This window comes from Mizuhopecten yessoensis, unplaced genomic scaffold, assembly GCF_002113885.1.
Source record: "Mizuhopecten yessoensis strain PY_sf001 unplaced genomic scaffold, ASM211388v2 scaffold10867, whole genome shotgun sequence".
In the NCBI taxonomy this organism is placed as follows: Eukaryota; Metazoa; Mollusca; class Bivalvia; order Pectinida; family Pectinidae; genus Mizuhopecten; species Mizuhopecten yessoensis.
The window spans coordinates 2,722,874-2,741,588 of record NW_018408761.1 but is presented as its reverse complement, the minus strand read 5'-3'; the positions used below and the strand labels follow the sequence as shown (position 1 = coordinate 2,741,588).

At 37.1% G+C, this 18,715-nt stretch overlaps 1 protein-coding gene and 1 long non-coding RNA gene across 2 annotated transcripts in view; both read right to left on the bottom strand.

Moving 5' to 3' along the window:
• Window positions 1–417: 417 nt before the first annotated feature.
• On the bottom strand, window positions 418–1,057 carry LOC110463147. Its single transcript, XR_002464352.1, has 2 exons — window positions 909–1,057; window positions 418–779 (listed from the first exon to the last, which is right to left on the bottom strand). It is a non-coding gene; the product is annotated as an uncharacterized LOC110463147 (long non-coding RNA).
• Window positions 1,058–10,317: 9,260 nt separating this feature from the next.
• The window catches only part of LOC110463128 (putative tricarboxylate transport protein, mitochondrial), a 40,175-nt gene continuing 31,777 nt past the window's right edge, over window positions 10,318–18,715 (bottom strand). The window contains exons 5-7 of the mRNA XM_021517493.1: window positions 16,437–16,657; window positions 13,747–13,820; window positions 10,318–10,614 (exon numbers count right to left, since the gene is read on the bottom strand). Coding sequence (XP_021373168.1) covers window positions 10,500–10,614; window positions 13,747–13,820; window positions 16,437–16,657 — 410 coding nt within the window. The 3' untranslated portion in view covers window positions 10,318–10,499. The remainder of the gene's footprint in view (window positions 10,615–13,746; window positions 13,821–16,436; window positions 16,658–18,715) is intronic.

Here is an 18,715-nt window from a genome sequence, read left to right as displayed (position 1 = left end):
CTAGCACCAGCAGTGGTTAGGTGGGCTAAACTCCACTGTCACACAGTCTAGGACCAGCAGTGGTTAGGTGGGCTATACTCCACTGAGGTCACACAGTCTAGGACCAGCAGAGGTAAGGTGGGCTAAACTCCACTGAGGTCACACAGTCTAGGACCAGCGTGGTTAGGTGGGCTATACTCCACTGAGGTCACACAGTGTAGGACCAGCAGTGGTTGGGTAGGCTATACTCCACGGAGGTCACACAGTCTAGGACCAGCAGTGGTTAGGTGGGCTATACTCCACTGAGGTCACACAGTCTAGGACCAGCAGAGGTAAGGTGGGCTAAACTCCACTGAGGTCACACAGTGTAGGACCAGCAGTGGTTGGGTAGGCTATTCTCCACGGAGGTCACACAGTCTAGGACCAGCAGTGGTTAGGTGGGCTATACTTCACTGAGATCACACAGTCTAGGACCAGCAGTGGTTAGGTGGGCTATACTCCACTGAGGTCACACAGTCTAGGACCAACAGTGGTTAGGTAGGCTATACTCCACTGAGGTCACACAGTCTAGGACCAGCAGTGGTTAGGTGGGCTATACTCCACCAATGATAACCGTTTTACTTACCATTGGTCACAGATTCACAGCACTTTTAGTGTATACCACACCAGTCTGTTTGCAATTTTCCCATGGATTAGTGTTTTGGTGAAAACGTGCAATGAATATTTACTGCACATTTTGCAGTAGATATATACAATGTATTTTGTTCCAAAATGATTTGGGTCTTACACGTACAGTGTACCTCTGTACATTGTAATACCCATGGGAGGTATTACACAGTGTACCTCTGTACATTGTAATACCCATGGGAGGTTTTACACAGTGTACCTCTGTACATTGTAATACCCATGGGAGATATTACACAGTGTACCTCTGTACATTGTAATACCCATGGGAGGTATTACACAGTGTACCTCTGTACATTGTAATACCCATGGGAGGTCTTTCACAGTGAACCTCTGTACATTGTAATACCCATGGGAGGTCTTACACAGTGTACATCTGTACATTGTAATACCCATGGGATATATTACACAGTGTACCTCTGTACATGGTAATACCCATGGGAGATATTACACAGTGTACCTCTGTTCATTGTAATACCCATGGGAGGTATTACACAGTGCACCTATGTACATTGTAATACCCATGGGAGGTCTTTCACAGTGTACCTCTGTATATTGTAATGCCCATGGGAGGTCTTACACAGTGTACATCTGTACATTGTAATACCCATGGGAGGTATTAAACAGTGTACCTCTGTACATTGTAATATCCATGGGAGATATTACACAGTGTACCTCTGTTCATTGTAATACCCATGGGAGGTATTACACAGTGCACCTATGTACATTGTAATACCCATGGGAGGTTTTACCCAGTGTACCTCTGTACATTGTAATAGCCATGGGAGGTATTACACAGTGTACCTCAGTACATTGTACTACCCATGGGAGGTCTTTCACAGTGAACCTCTGTACATTGTAATCCCCATGGAGGTCTAACACAGTGTACCTCTGTATATTGTAATACCCATGGGAGGTCTTACACAGAGTACCTCTGTACATTGTAATACCCATAGGAGGTCTGTACATTGTAATACCCATGGGAGGTATTACACAGTGCACCTATGTACATTGTAATACCCATGGGAGGTATTACACAGTGCACCTATGTACATTGTAATACCCATGGGAGGGCTAACACAGTGTACCTCTGTACATTGTAATACCCATGGGAAGATAAGTGGTCTTACCTTACATACAAATGTTACCGGTGATGAGCTCTAACTCACAGATCAGGATCATATTTAGAAAAAAATCTTTCCTGTATAGTGCCCATTTATTATCCTGTAAGAGGACCAGTGAAGACACCACGAGACAAATGAAGACTCCTGTCTGAGGACAAGGCCCCTTGGGCTATAAGAAAATAGGTTAACCAAGTATATACATGTATCAACATAGGTTGCTTTATTTTATTTCATTTTTAGCTCACCTGGACGTATGATCAAGTTTGTTTTTTTTTTCAAATGAGAAAACAGGTTATCCAATTTGTTTTGCAAGTGTGGGGAATGTATTGTATAATTTGTTTATATTGATTTATTTAATACGTTTGGTGCAAAGTCACTCTCATCTTTAACAATATACATTAGGACCGAATGCTGTGATTTCTGTAATAGTATTTACTAACTAACATGTGTGTTGCAGCGATAGGTGAAATGTAGTCGGTGAAGTTATCAGTTAAAAGTCTGGTAGTTAAATCTAAAAAAAATATATATTTAAAACCAAATAATTGTTGCAGAGGCTTTTTCAAATTATCATTTATTAGTTTAACACATAAACAATTGTAGGTTTTTGAGAAGCTGGTCTATGTACATGAATTTTTTGTTTAAAAAACTCCCTTGGTCAAATCAGGTCCAGAGTACTCCACAAGTTTTCAAGTATTGGTCTACATATCATTGTCACCTGGGTCAGCGGGGTCAGAAGACCTCCTCCCTTAGAGCAAGGATATATGTTGCGTCCAATTGTTGTTGCAAGTAGTCGTCACTTTTGAATATATCCTTATAAAACATCCAACATTAATCCTAGCCAACATACTACATGTACCACCACATTTACAGTTGTAATTACATTGGTGTGTGAATCTGAATGTATGGAAAATTCACCGTGTTCAAATAACTAACCTGGAAGAAAGCAAACTGTTTGAATGGAAGTTGTTAAAGTTCCAGTATCTGAAAATTCATTCTGAATTCGTCATCTTCATTTGTTTATGACGTTCATGTACTTATAATGTCATTTGATATCCATCTGCTGCTGCTAAGTTAACCGTCACCACCAGATGAGCAATTTCTAAATATTCAACAATATATAGTCATGTTGAAGTAATTCATGTTTGTAGCAGTTTTTTATATTCAAAGTAGATCACGAATACTGTCATATTAGACTGATGCAATGAAACCCACCATTTACATTGTGTATATTATAGTGTAATGATGCGACAAATTATATAAATTTGATCACCAGACTTACAAGGTCATCTCATTAGGCTTATGTACAGCCTACGATAAAATAAGGTTTAAAAAGCAAGTAGATGAATCAAGAAAAAAAGAGTGAACTAGTTAGATATGTTTATTTTCATAAAAAGAGTGACTTATTACTAGTACTATAATTCCATTTGTAGATTGTGTTTGTATATATTGTCATTAGAATCTCATGTTCTTTTCACATGTACAGACCAGTGAAATAAAATCACTTTTGTAATAAAGCAAGTCTTTGTGATCTCTTCATGTCAGTGTTATCTGCTACCCATTAGAGCTCTCATCCAAGAGGTGATATGTGGTGATACAAATGTAGGTCGTAGTGATCTCAGCCAAGAGTTGATATGTGATGATACAAATGTAGGTCGTAGTGATCTCAGCCAAGAGGTGATATGTGGTGATACAAATGTGGGTCGTAGTGATCTCAGCCAAGAGGGGATGTAAGTCTTAGTGATCTCAGCCAAAAGGTGATGTGTTAATACAATAGTAAGTCCTAGTGATCTCAGCCAAAAGGTGATATGTGGTAAAACAATTGTAAGTCCTAGTGATCTCGGCCAAGAGGTGATATGTGGTGATACAAATGAAGGTCTTAGTGATCTCGGCCAAGAGGTGATGTGTGGTGATACAAATGTAGGTCGTAGTGATCTCAGCCAAGAGGTGATGTAAGTCTTAGTGATCTCAGCCAAAAGGTGATGTGTTAATACAATTGTAAGTCCTAGTGATCTCAGCCAAAAGGTGATATGTGGTAAAACAATTGTAAGTCCTAGTGATCTCGGCCAAGAGGTGATATGTGGTAATACAATTGTAAGTCCTAGTGATCTCGGCCAAGAGGTGATATGTGCTAATACAATTGTAAGTCCTAGTGATCTCAGCCAAGAGGTGATATGTGCTAATACAATTGAAAGTCCTAGTGATCTCGGCCAAGAGGTGATATGTGCTAATACAATTGAAAGTCCTAGTGATCTCGGCCAAGAGGTGATATGTGCTAATACAATTCTGGAAGTCCTAATGTCCATCTCCGCTAATGCTAATACTGATAAAGATGTTATAGCCTGTTACCCTGAGACATAAAGATCCAAGCAATAATCATCATAAACAAATGTTTGATTGATTTGGAAAATGAGAAATTAGGGTTCGAATCCTGGTTTGGTCATTGTACTTTTCTCCTATTACATTTGGCACCCAACTATATATACCCAAACAAGGTGGTATAGTCTGGCGTGTCTTTGGGTGCCGTTGGTTAGAGTTTGGAGGTCCAAGGTTCAAATCCTGGTAGTTGCAGGTGCATTATAGGTGCTTGTATATATGTTCTTTATATTTACCGATGTTATGTTACTTGACCTAGAATCTTTTTCTATATTTGAAGGAAATCAATCTAGCTGTAGGCTGATCAGAAATCCTCTGACCCCATTGAATAATACAAGAGGCCCAAGGGCCTTAGCGGTCACCTGAGTTATATCGTAGGTACTGGTAGCTTTATTTTATTGTTTAGATGTGATGTGGAAATCACCATGTAAACTAAGTGAAATACAATACTTGTCATGTCATCAAAGGATAAGAATTTGAAAATATTGGTAAATGTTCCCTTTGGGGCCCCGCCCTAGCCCCTGGGGATGGGGCAGGAATCCCAATTTTACAAAGTAATACTCTCATTCACCAAAGATGATTCTGACTAAGTTTGAGTAATTTTCTGCTGAAAATGGATAAAATATATACCCAAAAGTGTTATTTCCCTATATAAACTATAGTAAACTTTACCCCCTCCCCAAGGGAGAACAAATAGCTCGGGGGTTCTGAAATTTACGATTTAAGTAAAGCCCCTGATGATTTTCTTTCCATGCAGAGAAAATGAATGTAGTACCTCCGAGTCTGGAGAAGAAGATTTTTGAAATATTGGTTAATTTTCCCTTTGGGGCCCCGCCCTGACCCCAGGGGTTGGGGTAAGATTCTCAATTTTACAATTTGAAACCATCTTCCTCCAAGGGTAATTCTCACCAAGTAAAAATAATTTCCTACAGAAAGTTGTCAAAATATACCCAAAAGTGTTATTTTCCTATATAAACTATAGTAAACTTTACCCCCTCCCCAAGGGAGAACGAATAGCTTGGGGGTCCTGAAATTTACAATTTAAGTAAAGCCCCTGATGATCTTTCTTTCCATGGAGAGAAATTGAGTGTAGTACCTCTGAGTCTGAAGAAGATTTTTGAAATATTGGTTAATTTTCCCTTTGGGGCCCAGCCCTGGCCCCAGGGGTTGGGGTAGGAATCCCAATTTTACATTTTTATAGCCTCATCTATCAAGGATGATTCTGACCAAGTTTGGAAAAAATCCATCCACTGGTTCTTGAGAAGAAGTTGAAAATGTAAAAAGTTTACGCACGACGACGGACGGAAAGCGATTAGAATAGGTCACTTGAGCAAAGCTCAGGTGACCTAAAAAAAAACGTTCTACTGACATAATACTTGGAATATGAATATGAATCTGCCAAAATGCTTAAATGTTTTGACTGGTGCTAAAACAAAGAAAACAGGATACACATGTTGTCTACAGACTTTATTACTGTTATGGTCCCTCGTGTGTATATATATATATTGTATCTCCATACTGACACATGGTCAGAACACTGATAATAAATCACAACTACTGTACAATAGGGTTCACATACCTCAATCACAGAATGTATAATTAAACCCTAACAAATTCATAATACAAATGGACTCGGCTACATCTCTGGTACAATGACTCGTTAATTGGTTATATCCTGCACTTTCTCACCGATTAAACATCTTAATTATCATATATTGCTCTCACTGATTAAACATCTTAATTATCATATATTGCTCTCACTGATTAATAACATCTTAATTATCATATATTGCTGTATGTTTCTATACTAAAAGTTATTTGTTTTGAGTTAAAATAATGCCATCACATCAACTGCTTTCTAATTTCTGGAATTAGTTTGCTGAACAGTTAAATCATGTGTCATATTACTGTATCTGGCACTATAAGCCCAAGCTTGGTAATAAGCCCACTTAGATATAAATCAATATGCCCAATAAGTATTGTTTTATTACCCTATAATGAGCTCCCTCCCCCACTACTTTGAGTGGGAGATTATGTGTCGGGCACCCTAGGCTTATTACAGCATACACACAGTAACCTGAATTAGTCTCATTTTAACCAGAATCTGTCAAATATCAACCAAAGTTATATATTGGAAATTATGTGAAATATTAACCGAAATTGAACCTTCTTTTCCTATATATATTTATACATAAGGTAATAGTAGCCATACCTGCAAATTTACAGGATCAGGTACAAACATTCTTAATCCATACACAATTGCAACTTAAAGGAAGACTGATACTAGTACAGCTAGTACGGAACGAGACATTTATTTTACCCACGGTATGGAATATTTAATTGCCATCGGTAACCTTACCTGGCAGATTTGAATCAAAAACTGCTATTTCAAAAATGTTGTGCTCACCGATAACATCAAATTAAAGTCTTGTGTGATATCACAATTTAATTGTGATATTTAAACAAGACTAGCCATTAGAGATTTTGTCTTCTCTTACCCTGGACAGGTGTATCTACAATTTTACCAGTGTGAGATATCCTGGTCTCACCCTAGGGTTGAGACGGGGGATTCCCTTATTCATAACAACGACGACGGACGGAAAGCGATATACAATGACGTCACGTTAACAATACAATGACGTCACATCAACAATCCATCAACGTCACGTCAACTCTGGATTTAGCCTGTAACGTTAACACTACATTATGTATATGATACATAATGGGTGAACAGGGTAAGAGAAAAATAATCATTCACCCCCTTGAGGGCGAGATAGGGGAATCTCAACCTTCGGGGGAAAGATTCTTAAGTTTCCAAACACTCTGCAAAGCCTTGTGTTTGGCAACTTAGGAATCTTCCCCCTCGGGTTGAGATTCCCCTATCTCACCCTCAAGGGGGCGAGAGATTCTGTTAATCCCACACTTATAGAGCACCATATAAGGTAGTTACCTCTGAAAAGGTAATAAGCAATCTTTTGCTAACATGCCAACATTTTCTGCAAAAAACTAACATGATGTACACTTAGCTATATGAACAATACAGGTACATTAATTGAAACTCCACAACTTAGAACTTCATGCAGATTATGCTATATTGCAGCTTAAAAGGTAAATTGCACAGGATAAAAAACCTAATATATAATTTTCTTTGCATTACTATGAACATGTTAGCACTTGATAACTAGTACAAGAAATGAACAAAGTCTTATAAAAGATTACTACTATTTCTCATTAGTAATATCAGCAGCAGACAGCAGACAGCAGAGAGGACTATATAATATTATTGTGATCTAGTTACACAATAGTATATATTTTGTTTAATTTGTATTCTAAGACACTAATTTAAAAACTTCAAAATGTAATAGACCCTTACTGGAAAAATAAATCTCTAAAACTGTGAGGAAGTAAACATAATACGTAATTGGCGTACGCCCCCCCCTTTTCAAAAAAATAAATAAATAAAAACTATCATAATCTGCTAATATTGTATTGAATATGGCAATTTATCATATTCATTAATTAAACACATAAACACCCTGACACTTTAACTATAAAATATACATGCTCCAAGTCAGGAACCGTTACAATAGTGCATTTCACAATTATTTTATGTATTTTAGCAAAAAATTGGTCCAATTTTTTTTTTACTCGCCCCGCTCGGCGAAAGATTTCTTTCAAATATCCTAGAAACGCCCCTGAATGAACACTTGATGCACCAACACAAAACATGCTCTGCTATAACAAATATTTCAGATTAGCTCAGTAACTCCAAAAATTGGTCATGCTAAGTCCACTTATTATTTAATCTTGGTCTAAAGAGTTGACACAGCAGTATCGGAACTGCCACTGCAGAAGACCATTGGTCGTGTCCTAGTAAAGTTGATACAGCAGTATTGGAACTGCCACAGCAGTAAGACCACTGGTCGTGTCCTAGTAAAGTTGATACAGCAGTATATCGGATCAGCCACTATAAAGGATTATAGGACATTTCCAAATAAAAAGTGTACAACAGTATCAGATCAATGACCAGAGTGGGTCACTGGATGTTTGAAGTAGTATTACTATATAACAAAATAACTACAGCACTATAATAAATAAAAAACATTCTCACATCTCACTGGAGAGTTGTACCATAAATATATGGATTTCATAATAAAAGAAAATACAATATATAATATGAAAATAATTAAAATATAATAATCTAACAAAAATATATTAATAACAATTAAATCATAATTAAAAGATGATGATCTGGCGATGTGGTCAATGCCTAGCATTAATACCTATTTAGCAACCATGGCTTACATGTGAGGCTATGGTAACCAAGCTTAAGGTTACTAAATTTGTCAGAAGATGGCGGTTCCCAAGTCTTGCTAGGGCATACATTAATCTGGAATGACTTATTTGTCTGCATTTGATGCAACTGTTTTCAGGAATAGCCCCGAATTTAGTTTGATTGTGCTTTACATCCTATTAAACCATGTTTATTTGTGGACGAACCAGGTCGTGGTGGTGGTGGTGGTGGAGGAAAGCCAGAATATCCATAGAAAGACCACCACCTTTGGCCAGTACATGGCGACTACCCAATATAGGCCTCAAACCTCAACCCAGTGCTGGAGGGCTAGTGATCATAGATGGTCAGACGCCTTGACCACTCGGCCACCAGAAAACATCTGTTAATGTCTTTATTTCACAAAGAACAACTCTGGGCAAGCCTGTTTGTAACATAATAAACTTAAGTCTTTCTAGACTTTAAGTAGGGAGGTAAACGTAGCAGGTGCTTCCAAAAGGAATAATCTAGACATTGATACACCATTCTTGATCATCTAATTAATGCAATCCTGGGACACTGGCTTTATTGTGTTACAAAAACATCAGATTCTGAAGTAGACAAGTGCCTTGATTAAGATGTTTCTGCTCGTAAATAACACGCATGTAACTAAGTTTGGGAATGTTTTGATGAACCCAATAGACAGATGAACAAGTATTGGTAAGTAAAGTTAGCAAAGATATGTAGGAATCCAAGTCCTGTGACAATATAGGGACTTGACATAGTCAATATATTCAAAATAAAAAATAGTACCATTAGCAATATCAAAGGAGAAAACATACAAAACTTCAACAAATTAAACATTGTTACCACAGCTATGAGCTTCACAATTGACCACCAACTCGACTTGGATTTTGTCTGGTCTGGAAATGTTCACATTTTTTTTTATCTAATTACTATACCATTCAAAACATTTATATCACTTGTACACTTAGAACTTCCTAAACATTTGTTCACTGGAATTACAGTGATGTACACTTAGAATAACCAAACATCTGTATAGTAAGTATTACCCAAACTCTCGTACACTTCGAATAACCAAACATCTGTATAGTAAGTATTACCCAAACCCTTGTACACTTAGAACTTCCTAAACATTTGTTCACTGGAATTACCTAAACACTTGTTTACTCAAGAATTAATTAATACTTAAACACTTGTACACTAAGAATAACCCAAACACATTTACACTATGAATTTCCCAAAACACTTGTACACTAAGAATTACCCAAACTCTTGTTAAACTAAAATTTACCTGATCAATTGTTCACTATCACAAACATATACTTGCAAACAAGATCTACCTGGACACTTGTACACTGAGAAATACTCACTCTCTTGTAACTAAGAATTACCCTTACTCCTTCACACAAATAATCACCCAAACACTTGCTCTCTAACAACACTTTTACATGCAGACTTTCCTGTTGCTAAATATCACTCAAACACTCATACAGTGTGAAATAACAAAGCACACGGACAGGAACATTTACTCAAACACTCGTATATTTAGAGTTTCTAAGGTTAAAATGTAATGACCATGGCATTTTATGCAAGCGTCTACAACAAATCTGTTATTGTCAGAACCAGTCACAGCAGATTTAGTTTCCAAATGAGGTCATCCACAGGTGAAATGACCTACAGGTGAGACGACCTAATACCTAAAACCTACAGGTAAAATGGCACATTTCAGGTGCCCTACAGAAGCAGTACATTGATGGTCTCTCTGGTTTTGTGGGCCTGACACACTCCCAAACATATATGTTCCCTCTGGTTCAGTATTCATGACCCCCCCCCCACACACACACACACACACACACACACACACCTATATATATATATATATATATATATAATATCTGCATACATCACAAATTCACAGCTCATTAATATTCATGACAGGAGGTATAAGACCCAATAGAATGCTATACAATCTAGCCCTATACTAGATGTGTGACACGGCCTAGTGGTGCTGATTCCTGTTCTTTCAGTGTGGTATTTCCACTACATCAGTCTGTCTTCCAGATTTTATTGAAGGCTTCCATAAATGAGTCGTAGATCATAAATGTGATGGCCACGTCTAGACACACTCTGCTCAGTCTTGGAATGGTCCCTTTGTAAAATCTAAAACATATCGTAAAGATCATCTACTAATGTCGTTACAAAGATCATCTACTAATGTCGCTAAAAAGATCATCTACTAATGTCGCTACAAAGATCATCTACTAATGTCGCTACAAAGATCATCTACTAATGTCGCTAAAAAGATCATCTACTAATGTCGCTACAAAGATCACCTACTAATGTCGCTACAAAGATCATCTACTAATGTCGCTACAAAGATCATCTACTAATGTCGCTACAAAGATCATCTACTAATGTCGCTACAAAGATCATCTACTAATGTCGCTACAAAGATCATCTACTAATGTCGCTACAAAGATCATCTACTAATGTCGCTACAAAGATCATCTACTAATGTCGCTACAAAGATCATCTACTAATGTCGCTACAAAGATCATCTACTAATGTCGCTACAAAGATCATCTACTAATGTCGTTACAAAGATCGTCTACTAATGTCGTTACAAAGATCGTCTACTAATGTCGTTACAAAGATCATCTACAAATGTCGTTACAAAGATCATCTACTAATGTCGCTACAAAGATCATCTACTAATGTCGCTACAAAGATCATCTACTAATGTCGCTACAAAGATCATCTACTAATGTCGTTACAAAGATCATCTACTAATGTCGCTACAATAAGAATTAATATCATTGAAACAGATTGATGCCCCTCGAACATAAACAATACCCATTGTACGAACATAAGATTATAAATAACAACAGGTTCCAATTTCAAACATTTTGTACAATTAATGTGACACTGATCGAGCCATGTGTTGATGTACTGGCATACTTAATGTTTGAGATTCAACATGAACTCCTATCAGAGACAGGCTGTACATGTACCGGCATACTTAATGTTTGACATTCAACATGATCTCCTCCTATCAGAGACAGGCTGTAGATGTACTGGAATACTTAATGTTTGAGATTCCACATGAACTCCTATCAGAGACAGGCTGTAGATGTACTGGAATACTTAATGTTTGAGATTCCACATGAACTCCTATCAGAGACAGGCTGTAGAAGTACTGGCATACTTAATGTTTGAGATTCAACATCAACTCCTCCTATCAGAGACAGGCTGTAGATGTACTGACATACTTAATGTTTGAGATTCAACATGAACTCCTATCAGAGACAGGTTGTAGATGTACTGGCATACTTAATGTTTGAGATCCAACATGAACTCCTATCAGAGACAGGCTGTAGCTGTACTGGCATACTTAATGTTTGAGATTCAACATCAACTCCTCCTATCAGAGACAGGCTGTAGATGTACTGGAATACTTAATGTTTGAGATTCCACATGAACTCCTATCAGAGACAGGCTGTAGAAGTACTGGCATACTTAATGTTTGAGATTCAACATGAACTCCTATCAGAGACAGGTTGTAGATGTACTGGCATACTTAATGTTTGAGATCCAACATGAACTCCTATCAGAGACAGGCTGTACATGTACTGGCATACTTAATGTTTGAGATTCAGCATGAACTCCTATCAGAGACAGGCTGTAGATGTACTGGCAGACTTAATGTTTGAGATTCAACATGAACTCCTATCAGAGACAGGTTGTAGATGTACTGGCATACTTAATGTTTGAGATCCAACATGAACTCCTATCAGAGACAGGCTGTACATGTACTGGCATACTTAATGTTCGAGATTCACCATGAACTCCTCCTATCAGAGACAGGCTGTAGAAGTACTGGCATACTTAATGTTTGAGATTCAACATGAACTCCTATCAGAGACAGGTTGTAGATGTACTGGCATACTTAATGTTTGAGATCCAACATGAACTCCTATCAGAGACAGGCTGTACATGTACTGGCATACTTAATGTTTGAGATTCAGCATGAACTCCTATCAGAGACAGGCTGTAGATGTACTGGCAGACTTAATGTTTGAGATTCAACATGAACTCCTATCAGAGACAGGCTGTACATGTACTGGCATACTTAATGTTCGAGATTCACCATGAACTCCTCCTATCAGAGACAGGCTGTAGAAGTACTGGCATACTTAATGTTTGAGATTCAACATGAGCTCCTCCTAACAGAGACAGGCTGTAGATGTACTGGCATACTTAATGTTTGAGATTCAGCATGAACTCCTATCAGAGACAGGCTGTAGATGTACTGGCATACTTACTGTTTGAGATTCAACATGAACTCCTCCTATCAGAGACAGGCTGTAGCCGTTTCCTTTCCTACATTCTTCACACTCAAATCGACTCTGTTATATGAACCTCATGACCAAGTATGAGTGATTTATGTTATTACAACTATTGTACATCACAGAATACTTCTGTCGGTTTAATTTTACATATAGATAATATCCAATCAAGATACAAAATAAACCTGTCTAAACCAGATGTCACCGGGACCAAACTATTTGTCCAGTTTACATAGGTGTCCAGTTTATACAGGGTCGGCATGTCACTTTTTGAAAATACAAAAATGTAGTGTTTTGCATACAATCTGTATACAAGTGTATCAACATAAACAACAGAGAAATAAATCAATTGCAACATGTAATTATTAACAAAATACACAGTATATAATACAAATGAAGGGCGACCCGACATTGGATAGCGCTAATTCGATTAGAATGTGTTTGCTTTAGATTGTAGCCGACCGAGAGAAATTTCAGGACTGGAATGAACATGTTGTTTTTACATGGATTACTAAACAATGTCGGTTTTCGGAATGCACAGGGTCCAGTTTATACAGGGTTTAACTACAATGATTATATAGGGAAGATATATACCGGGACCCGAACCACAGTCGGTTTAGACAGTGCTCCAGATTAGACAGAGGTTGGTTTAGACAGGTTATACTTTATTTTTACATTAAAAGACATCTTGGATAACTTTTCTTATGCAGTTCAAATACAAAATGTTTGATCCAAAATGAGCAGCAAGATGAGTGATAATCTCAAATGAAAACATATCCTCCTCCTATTACCCCCAGTAAGTAGCTACATCTTACCAATGTCATATTTTGTATCACACATGCAAGCATATGATGTTATTCTCCCCCATTTATCACTATGAATAGAAGAAAGAAGGACTAGATTATTGATAATTGATATCCACAAGGTCTACAACCCTGATACTTACGCTCTTGGTCCCTCGTGTTTGTATATCTTGACAGCACAATCCCATGTGTTCTTGTACTTGTGAGCATCAAGGCCCTGTAAGGAACAAAGTCACCATGTCGTTGTAAAATACACCATTCTTATTACCATAGCTTAATCATTACATTTTTGTCTCCATTTTGTTATACACAGCTAAGTGGCCAAAGGGCTCGATATAGGTTTGTTAGCCGATAGTTAAACTGGTAACTCTGAGTAGTTTAACTACTTTATTGCTGAATTTATCCTTTGTAACCGGTGACAAGGTCAGTGGTCCCTTTAGCCACCAATTTGATACTCCATACACCACATACAGGTAACAAGTTTCAATGATGATAGAATTGCAACGAGAAACTTATTAATAACAGCGTAGCTCTTTCATGGTAACACATGCATGCGTATACAGAGTTGCTTCCCTTTTCTACACGTTGCCTTTAATTTTTTTCGTCCGGAAGAGACGTCCAGTGAGGAAACAGTAAGTGTATCCTTGAAGCAAAGACAATTGTGTTTCAACCCATACATGAATATCTTCATATAGTGAAAACAATCTTCATGTTTTATTACTTGTTTACTTAGGTAAATAACTATAATATACATTCTGAGTGAAAAAAGTTTACCACATAAAATGTGATACTAACAGGCATGAAACTTCATTCAGAGATTATCATACTATGACGTCACAAGCACGTCACAATCCATCGGCCTTGATCAGTTATTTCTGGAAGGATGAAAAATAACCGAAAATTCTGGAACTGATGCCCGTTGCATTTGTCTCTTTGTCGGTGCTTCAAGACTATTTTTTTTATCTCAGTTTTTTTCCACAGGCATAAAAAGTAAAAATGTGGATATTTTCTGAAGATCTTTTTTGTCATCAACCCGTTGATATTTCTAACGGGAGATAAATTCAAAAAAGAGATCATTTTAAATTTCATCAGCTTTTGATTTCCATTAGTTGAGGATATGAACGAAATAATTGTCATTTTTGAAAGTCTGGATATAGTCTTTACATTATTTATGCATCACCACTCATAAAAGAAGCAATGGAAAATGCATTCATGACAAAGTTAACAATAGTTTCCCAGACAACCAACCCAAGTGCAACGCCCCTTTTCAGCAACATATTACTTTTATGTAACGTGTGCCAATTTATAACTAGTTACAGACAGAAACTGTAATTTTATTTGGCATCATTACCTGTCAAATAACCTCGATGACAGTTACAAAATTTGAAATTCAATCCGGTGTTTCAGGATGGAACAGTAATTGAGACTACATATCCATATCAAGACAATTTAAGTTACATCAAAGTATTACAATGTTTTCTTTTTTAACTTCATTCTTTTAGCTAACATCTCTATACATTTACTTAGACTAATTGTCAAATATGTAATATGCACTTTTTTTCTTTAGTAATTACCAAACAGTTTTTTCCCAGCTTATTTCAATAATTCTTTTTGTGGCCTGACGGAAGCACGCAGAGGGTTTAATTCTTAATATGGGAGGAAGCTGCAGTATCCGGAGAAAACCCGCGTGGTCGGGCAGGTGACCGGGTTTGAATCCGGCCATCTTGGTGAAGACGAGCGCGCTATTCACTGCGCCACCGACCAATCATATATGTTACGCACAAGAACAAATATCTACTTGAGCTTTGACTGGAAGAAAATGGCGTCATTGATGCAAAAATTATATTGTGAATACATTTTTACTAATCATCAATGATATAAAAATCTGCATAGGGGAGACCGGGTTAAGTTCGGCCACTCCTAATATTTTTGTTTTTTAGCTAATATTTCTAACTCTTTAAGGATCTTAGCATATTAGTTGGCTGGGCATTCACACGAAAAAATGGCGAGGAAAACTCTAATGTAAAAATACAAAACAGGAGAAAATTACTTTTGGAAGGGTATAGAAAGAAAATCGTGATCTCGCTTCTAGTTATGCAAACTTTCTGTAAACAGAATTGCTATTTTTTTACGGTCAAACGTGTAACACACTAACAGCTTCAAATGATATGTATAAATAAAAGCCAAGCCAAACACTCACTACCATATTGCTGTACGATAAGAATTTATGGAAATATCAATTTGGGACCGGACAGGTTTGGCCAACGATACCGTGGCAAGTGCGGCCCATGTAACACATGTCGTAAATTGACTGACGTTGCATGCTTTATGACGTCATAATCTTACCTGAATGCCTGTCCGAACTTACCCAATGGCGGGGCTCGTTCGGCCATCCGATCTTCCGATAGGAAAAATAAATAATGCTCAAAAACGGACGTGCTGCCATACTTCCCAGAACAGACTTTAATAAAGATGGGCCGAACTTACCCCCGTTGTTATGTCGGTCTTAATCGCATTAGAGCTTATGTTTTATTGTTATTCCTTGACTTGCCGACTTTAAATAAAGTTTATCTTATCTCATTCTGAAAGCAGTATTCTGAATCAGTAAATATCAGATATCAACAAAAGCTACGCTCTTTTTAGGTGTTGCCTTTTCATATTAAAGTAATTATGAAATCAAAACTTAATTTATTTCAAAGGTGTATGTGTTGAAAAAATAAAAATGAAGTAATTCTGCAATAAATTTAGCGACTTGTTCAAATGGGACAGTAGAATTGACTTAAATTCATATTTGTTTGTAAATGTTTCATAGCTTTTTCTTTCAGTATCTTACCTGTAATCTAGTTTTGATAACATCAACAGGTGTATTTCCAAATACAGAGGCTGCCCCAGCGAAAGCACCGAATGCCCCTACGACTAGGGTGGGAACTTTAACATTCGGGTCTCCGCCGCGGTACCAGTTCTTTAGCGTCTCCATGACAAAGAAGCGAATCGCCTGGTTACTGCCCTGTTTAATAATGGTGGGAGTCAGGCCTTGCCACAGCGAGAAAAAACCTTTAAATGAAAATAAGATAACTTTTCATGACATTTTACATAAGTGTTTATGCTCTGAGCTAGCATAGAAAGCTGACCTAAAAAGTGACACATATTTACTTCACAGGTGCTGGGGTTCTGGAATGTATGTGATATATTCAGGTATTTGACATCACTATAATAAAAAATAATTTGGTTCTAGAATATATATATAATAATATCTGTTTAAGTATCGCACCCCACTAGATATTGCACACCCTAATGATTTATTAGTAAGGTGTGATACATAATGTTATTCATCACACTTTTGGCTCTGATAATATACATTTTACCAATGTCATACAGCTGTTGTTTGCGTTGTCCTATCAGTGCCCAGGCTAATAAACAGTTTTTACACCAACCCGGTCCAACAACTAGGTATCAGCCCGGGCTGATATCACTTCATCCGGGTTCTTCACTCCAGATTTCAGTTTTAGGTTTAGACGCTTTGGTTTCTGGCACAGACGATAACAACAACAACATTTGTTAAATTTATTTATTTTTGTTTTGTTTTTCAAAATGTATGATAAAAAGGTTATTATAAGACTATTTTAATATCACACCCTTTATCAGCATGAGACCTTCATATCAGAGCGAGGGCCACAGAATATTTTGTTTTATTACGTACTTACTAATAAATACGTTTTTTTTAGCTCACCTGACCCGAAGGGCTACCAAGTTTGTTCAAATGAATGACCTTGACCCACTTTCAAGGTCACAGGGGTCAAATGTCTTAAAATCTTCAAACAAATTCTTCTCAATAACCAAAAGGCCCAGGGTACTAATATTGGGCCTGTAGCATACTGGGATGAAGGGTTACCACGTTTATTCAAATGAATGACCTTGACCAAATTTCAAGCTTACAGGGGTCAAATGTTTTAAAATCTTCAAACAACTTCTTATTAACCAAAAGGCCCAGGGTACTGATATTGGGCCTGTAGCATGCTGGGATGAAGGGCTACCAAGTTTGTTCAAATGAATGACCTTGATCCACTTTCAAGGTAATGTCCTTGTCCGAGATTCAAGGTCACAGGCGTCATATGTTTAAATATTTTAATAGGTTCTTATGAATCAAACACTGATATTCTGCCTGTAGCTGTATTTTAGTCAACTTTTAAGATTACAACTGTGAGATTAATACTAGGTGAGCAATGCAGGCCCATTGGGCCTCTTGTTTGTATATGTGATATGACACAATTTCTCTAACCCATATCAGTCCTCGCGGTATCACACTCCACTAAGTATGTAATAAACAGAATAATACATGCCTTTTTCAATATCACACCCAGTATCAACCCTCGACCAATATCAGCCTGTGTGGGCTGATATTGCAGTCTCGGGTTGATACTTGGTGTGATATGGAAAAAGCCGTGTATTATTCTCTATATATCAAAATTCTCATATCATATCTAAATATATTCTAGAACCCAATTATCATTAATATTGTGATGTGGGATACCTAAATATATCACATATATTCCAGAACCTGAGCACCTATGTTTTACTTATAATAATCAGAAATGTTCTCACATGGTGGTCATTCTTTAGAAAAAGTACTGTAACTTAAGAAACTTCAGTAATTTAACAATGAGTTTCTTGTTCATGACCATATCACAACTTTTGATGTTGTTTAACTAAATCAACAAGTGTATTTCATAAACATGACCAAAGTGAGCATGATAACAAAATACAGTAAATGTCATTTTTGAGCATACAATTTAAACAAGAGGCCCATGGGCCTTAACGGTCACCTGATATATTTATACAGAGTTGATTTTGTTTTTAACATGAACAGAAATATTATTCAAAGTGACAAAAAACAATAAAACCACCTTACTCAATATCTAGCATACAGATTTCAGACTAAAAAGGATTTGAAACTAGCACCTCTGAGATTTAACAAGGAAAATGAAGAAATTTTAGCACACTGACTCCTTTGAGCCCCACCCTACAGCCCTTGGGGGTAGGGCTGGCTCAAAATTTTCAAAGTATCAAACTGTCAATTCAAGGTTATAATTCCAATCAAGTTATTAACATGTA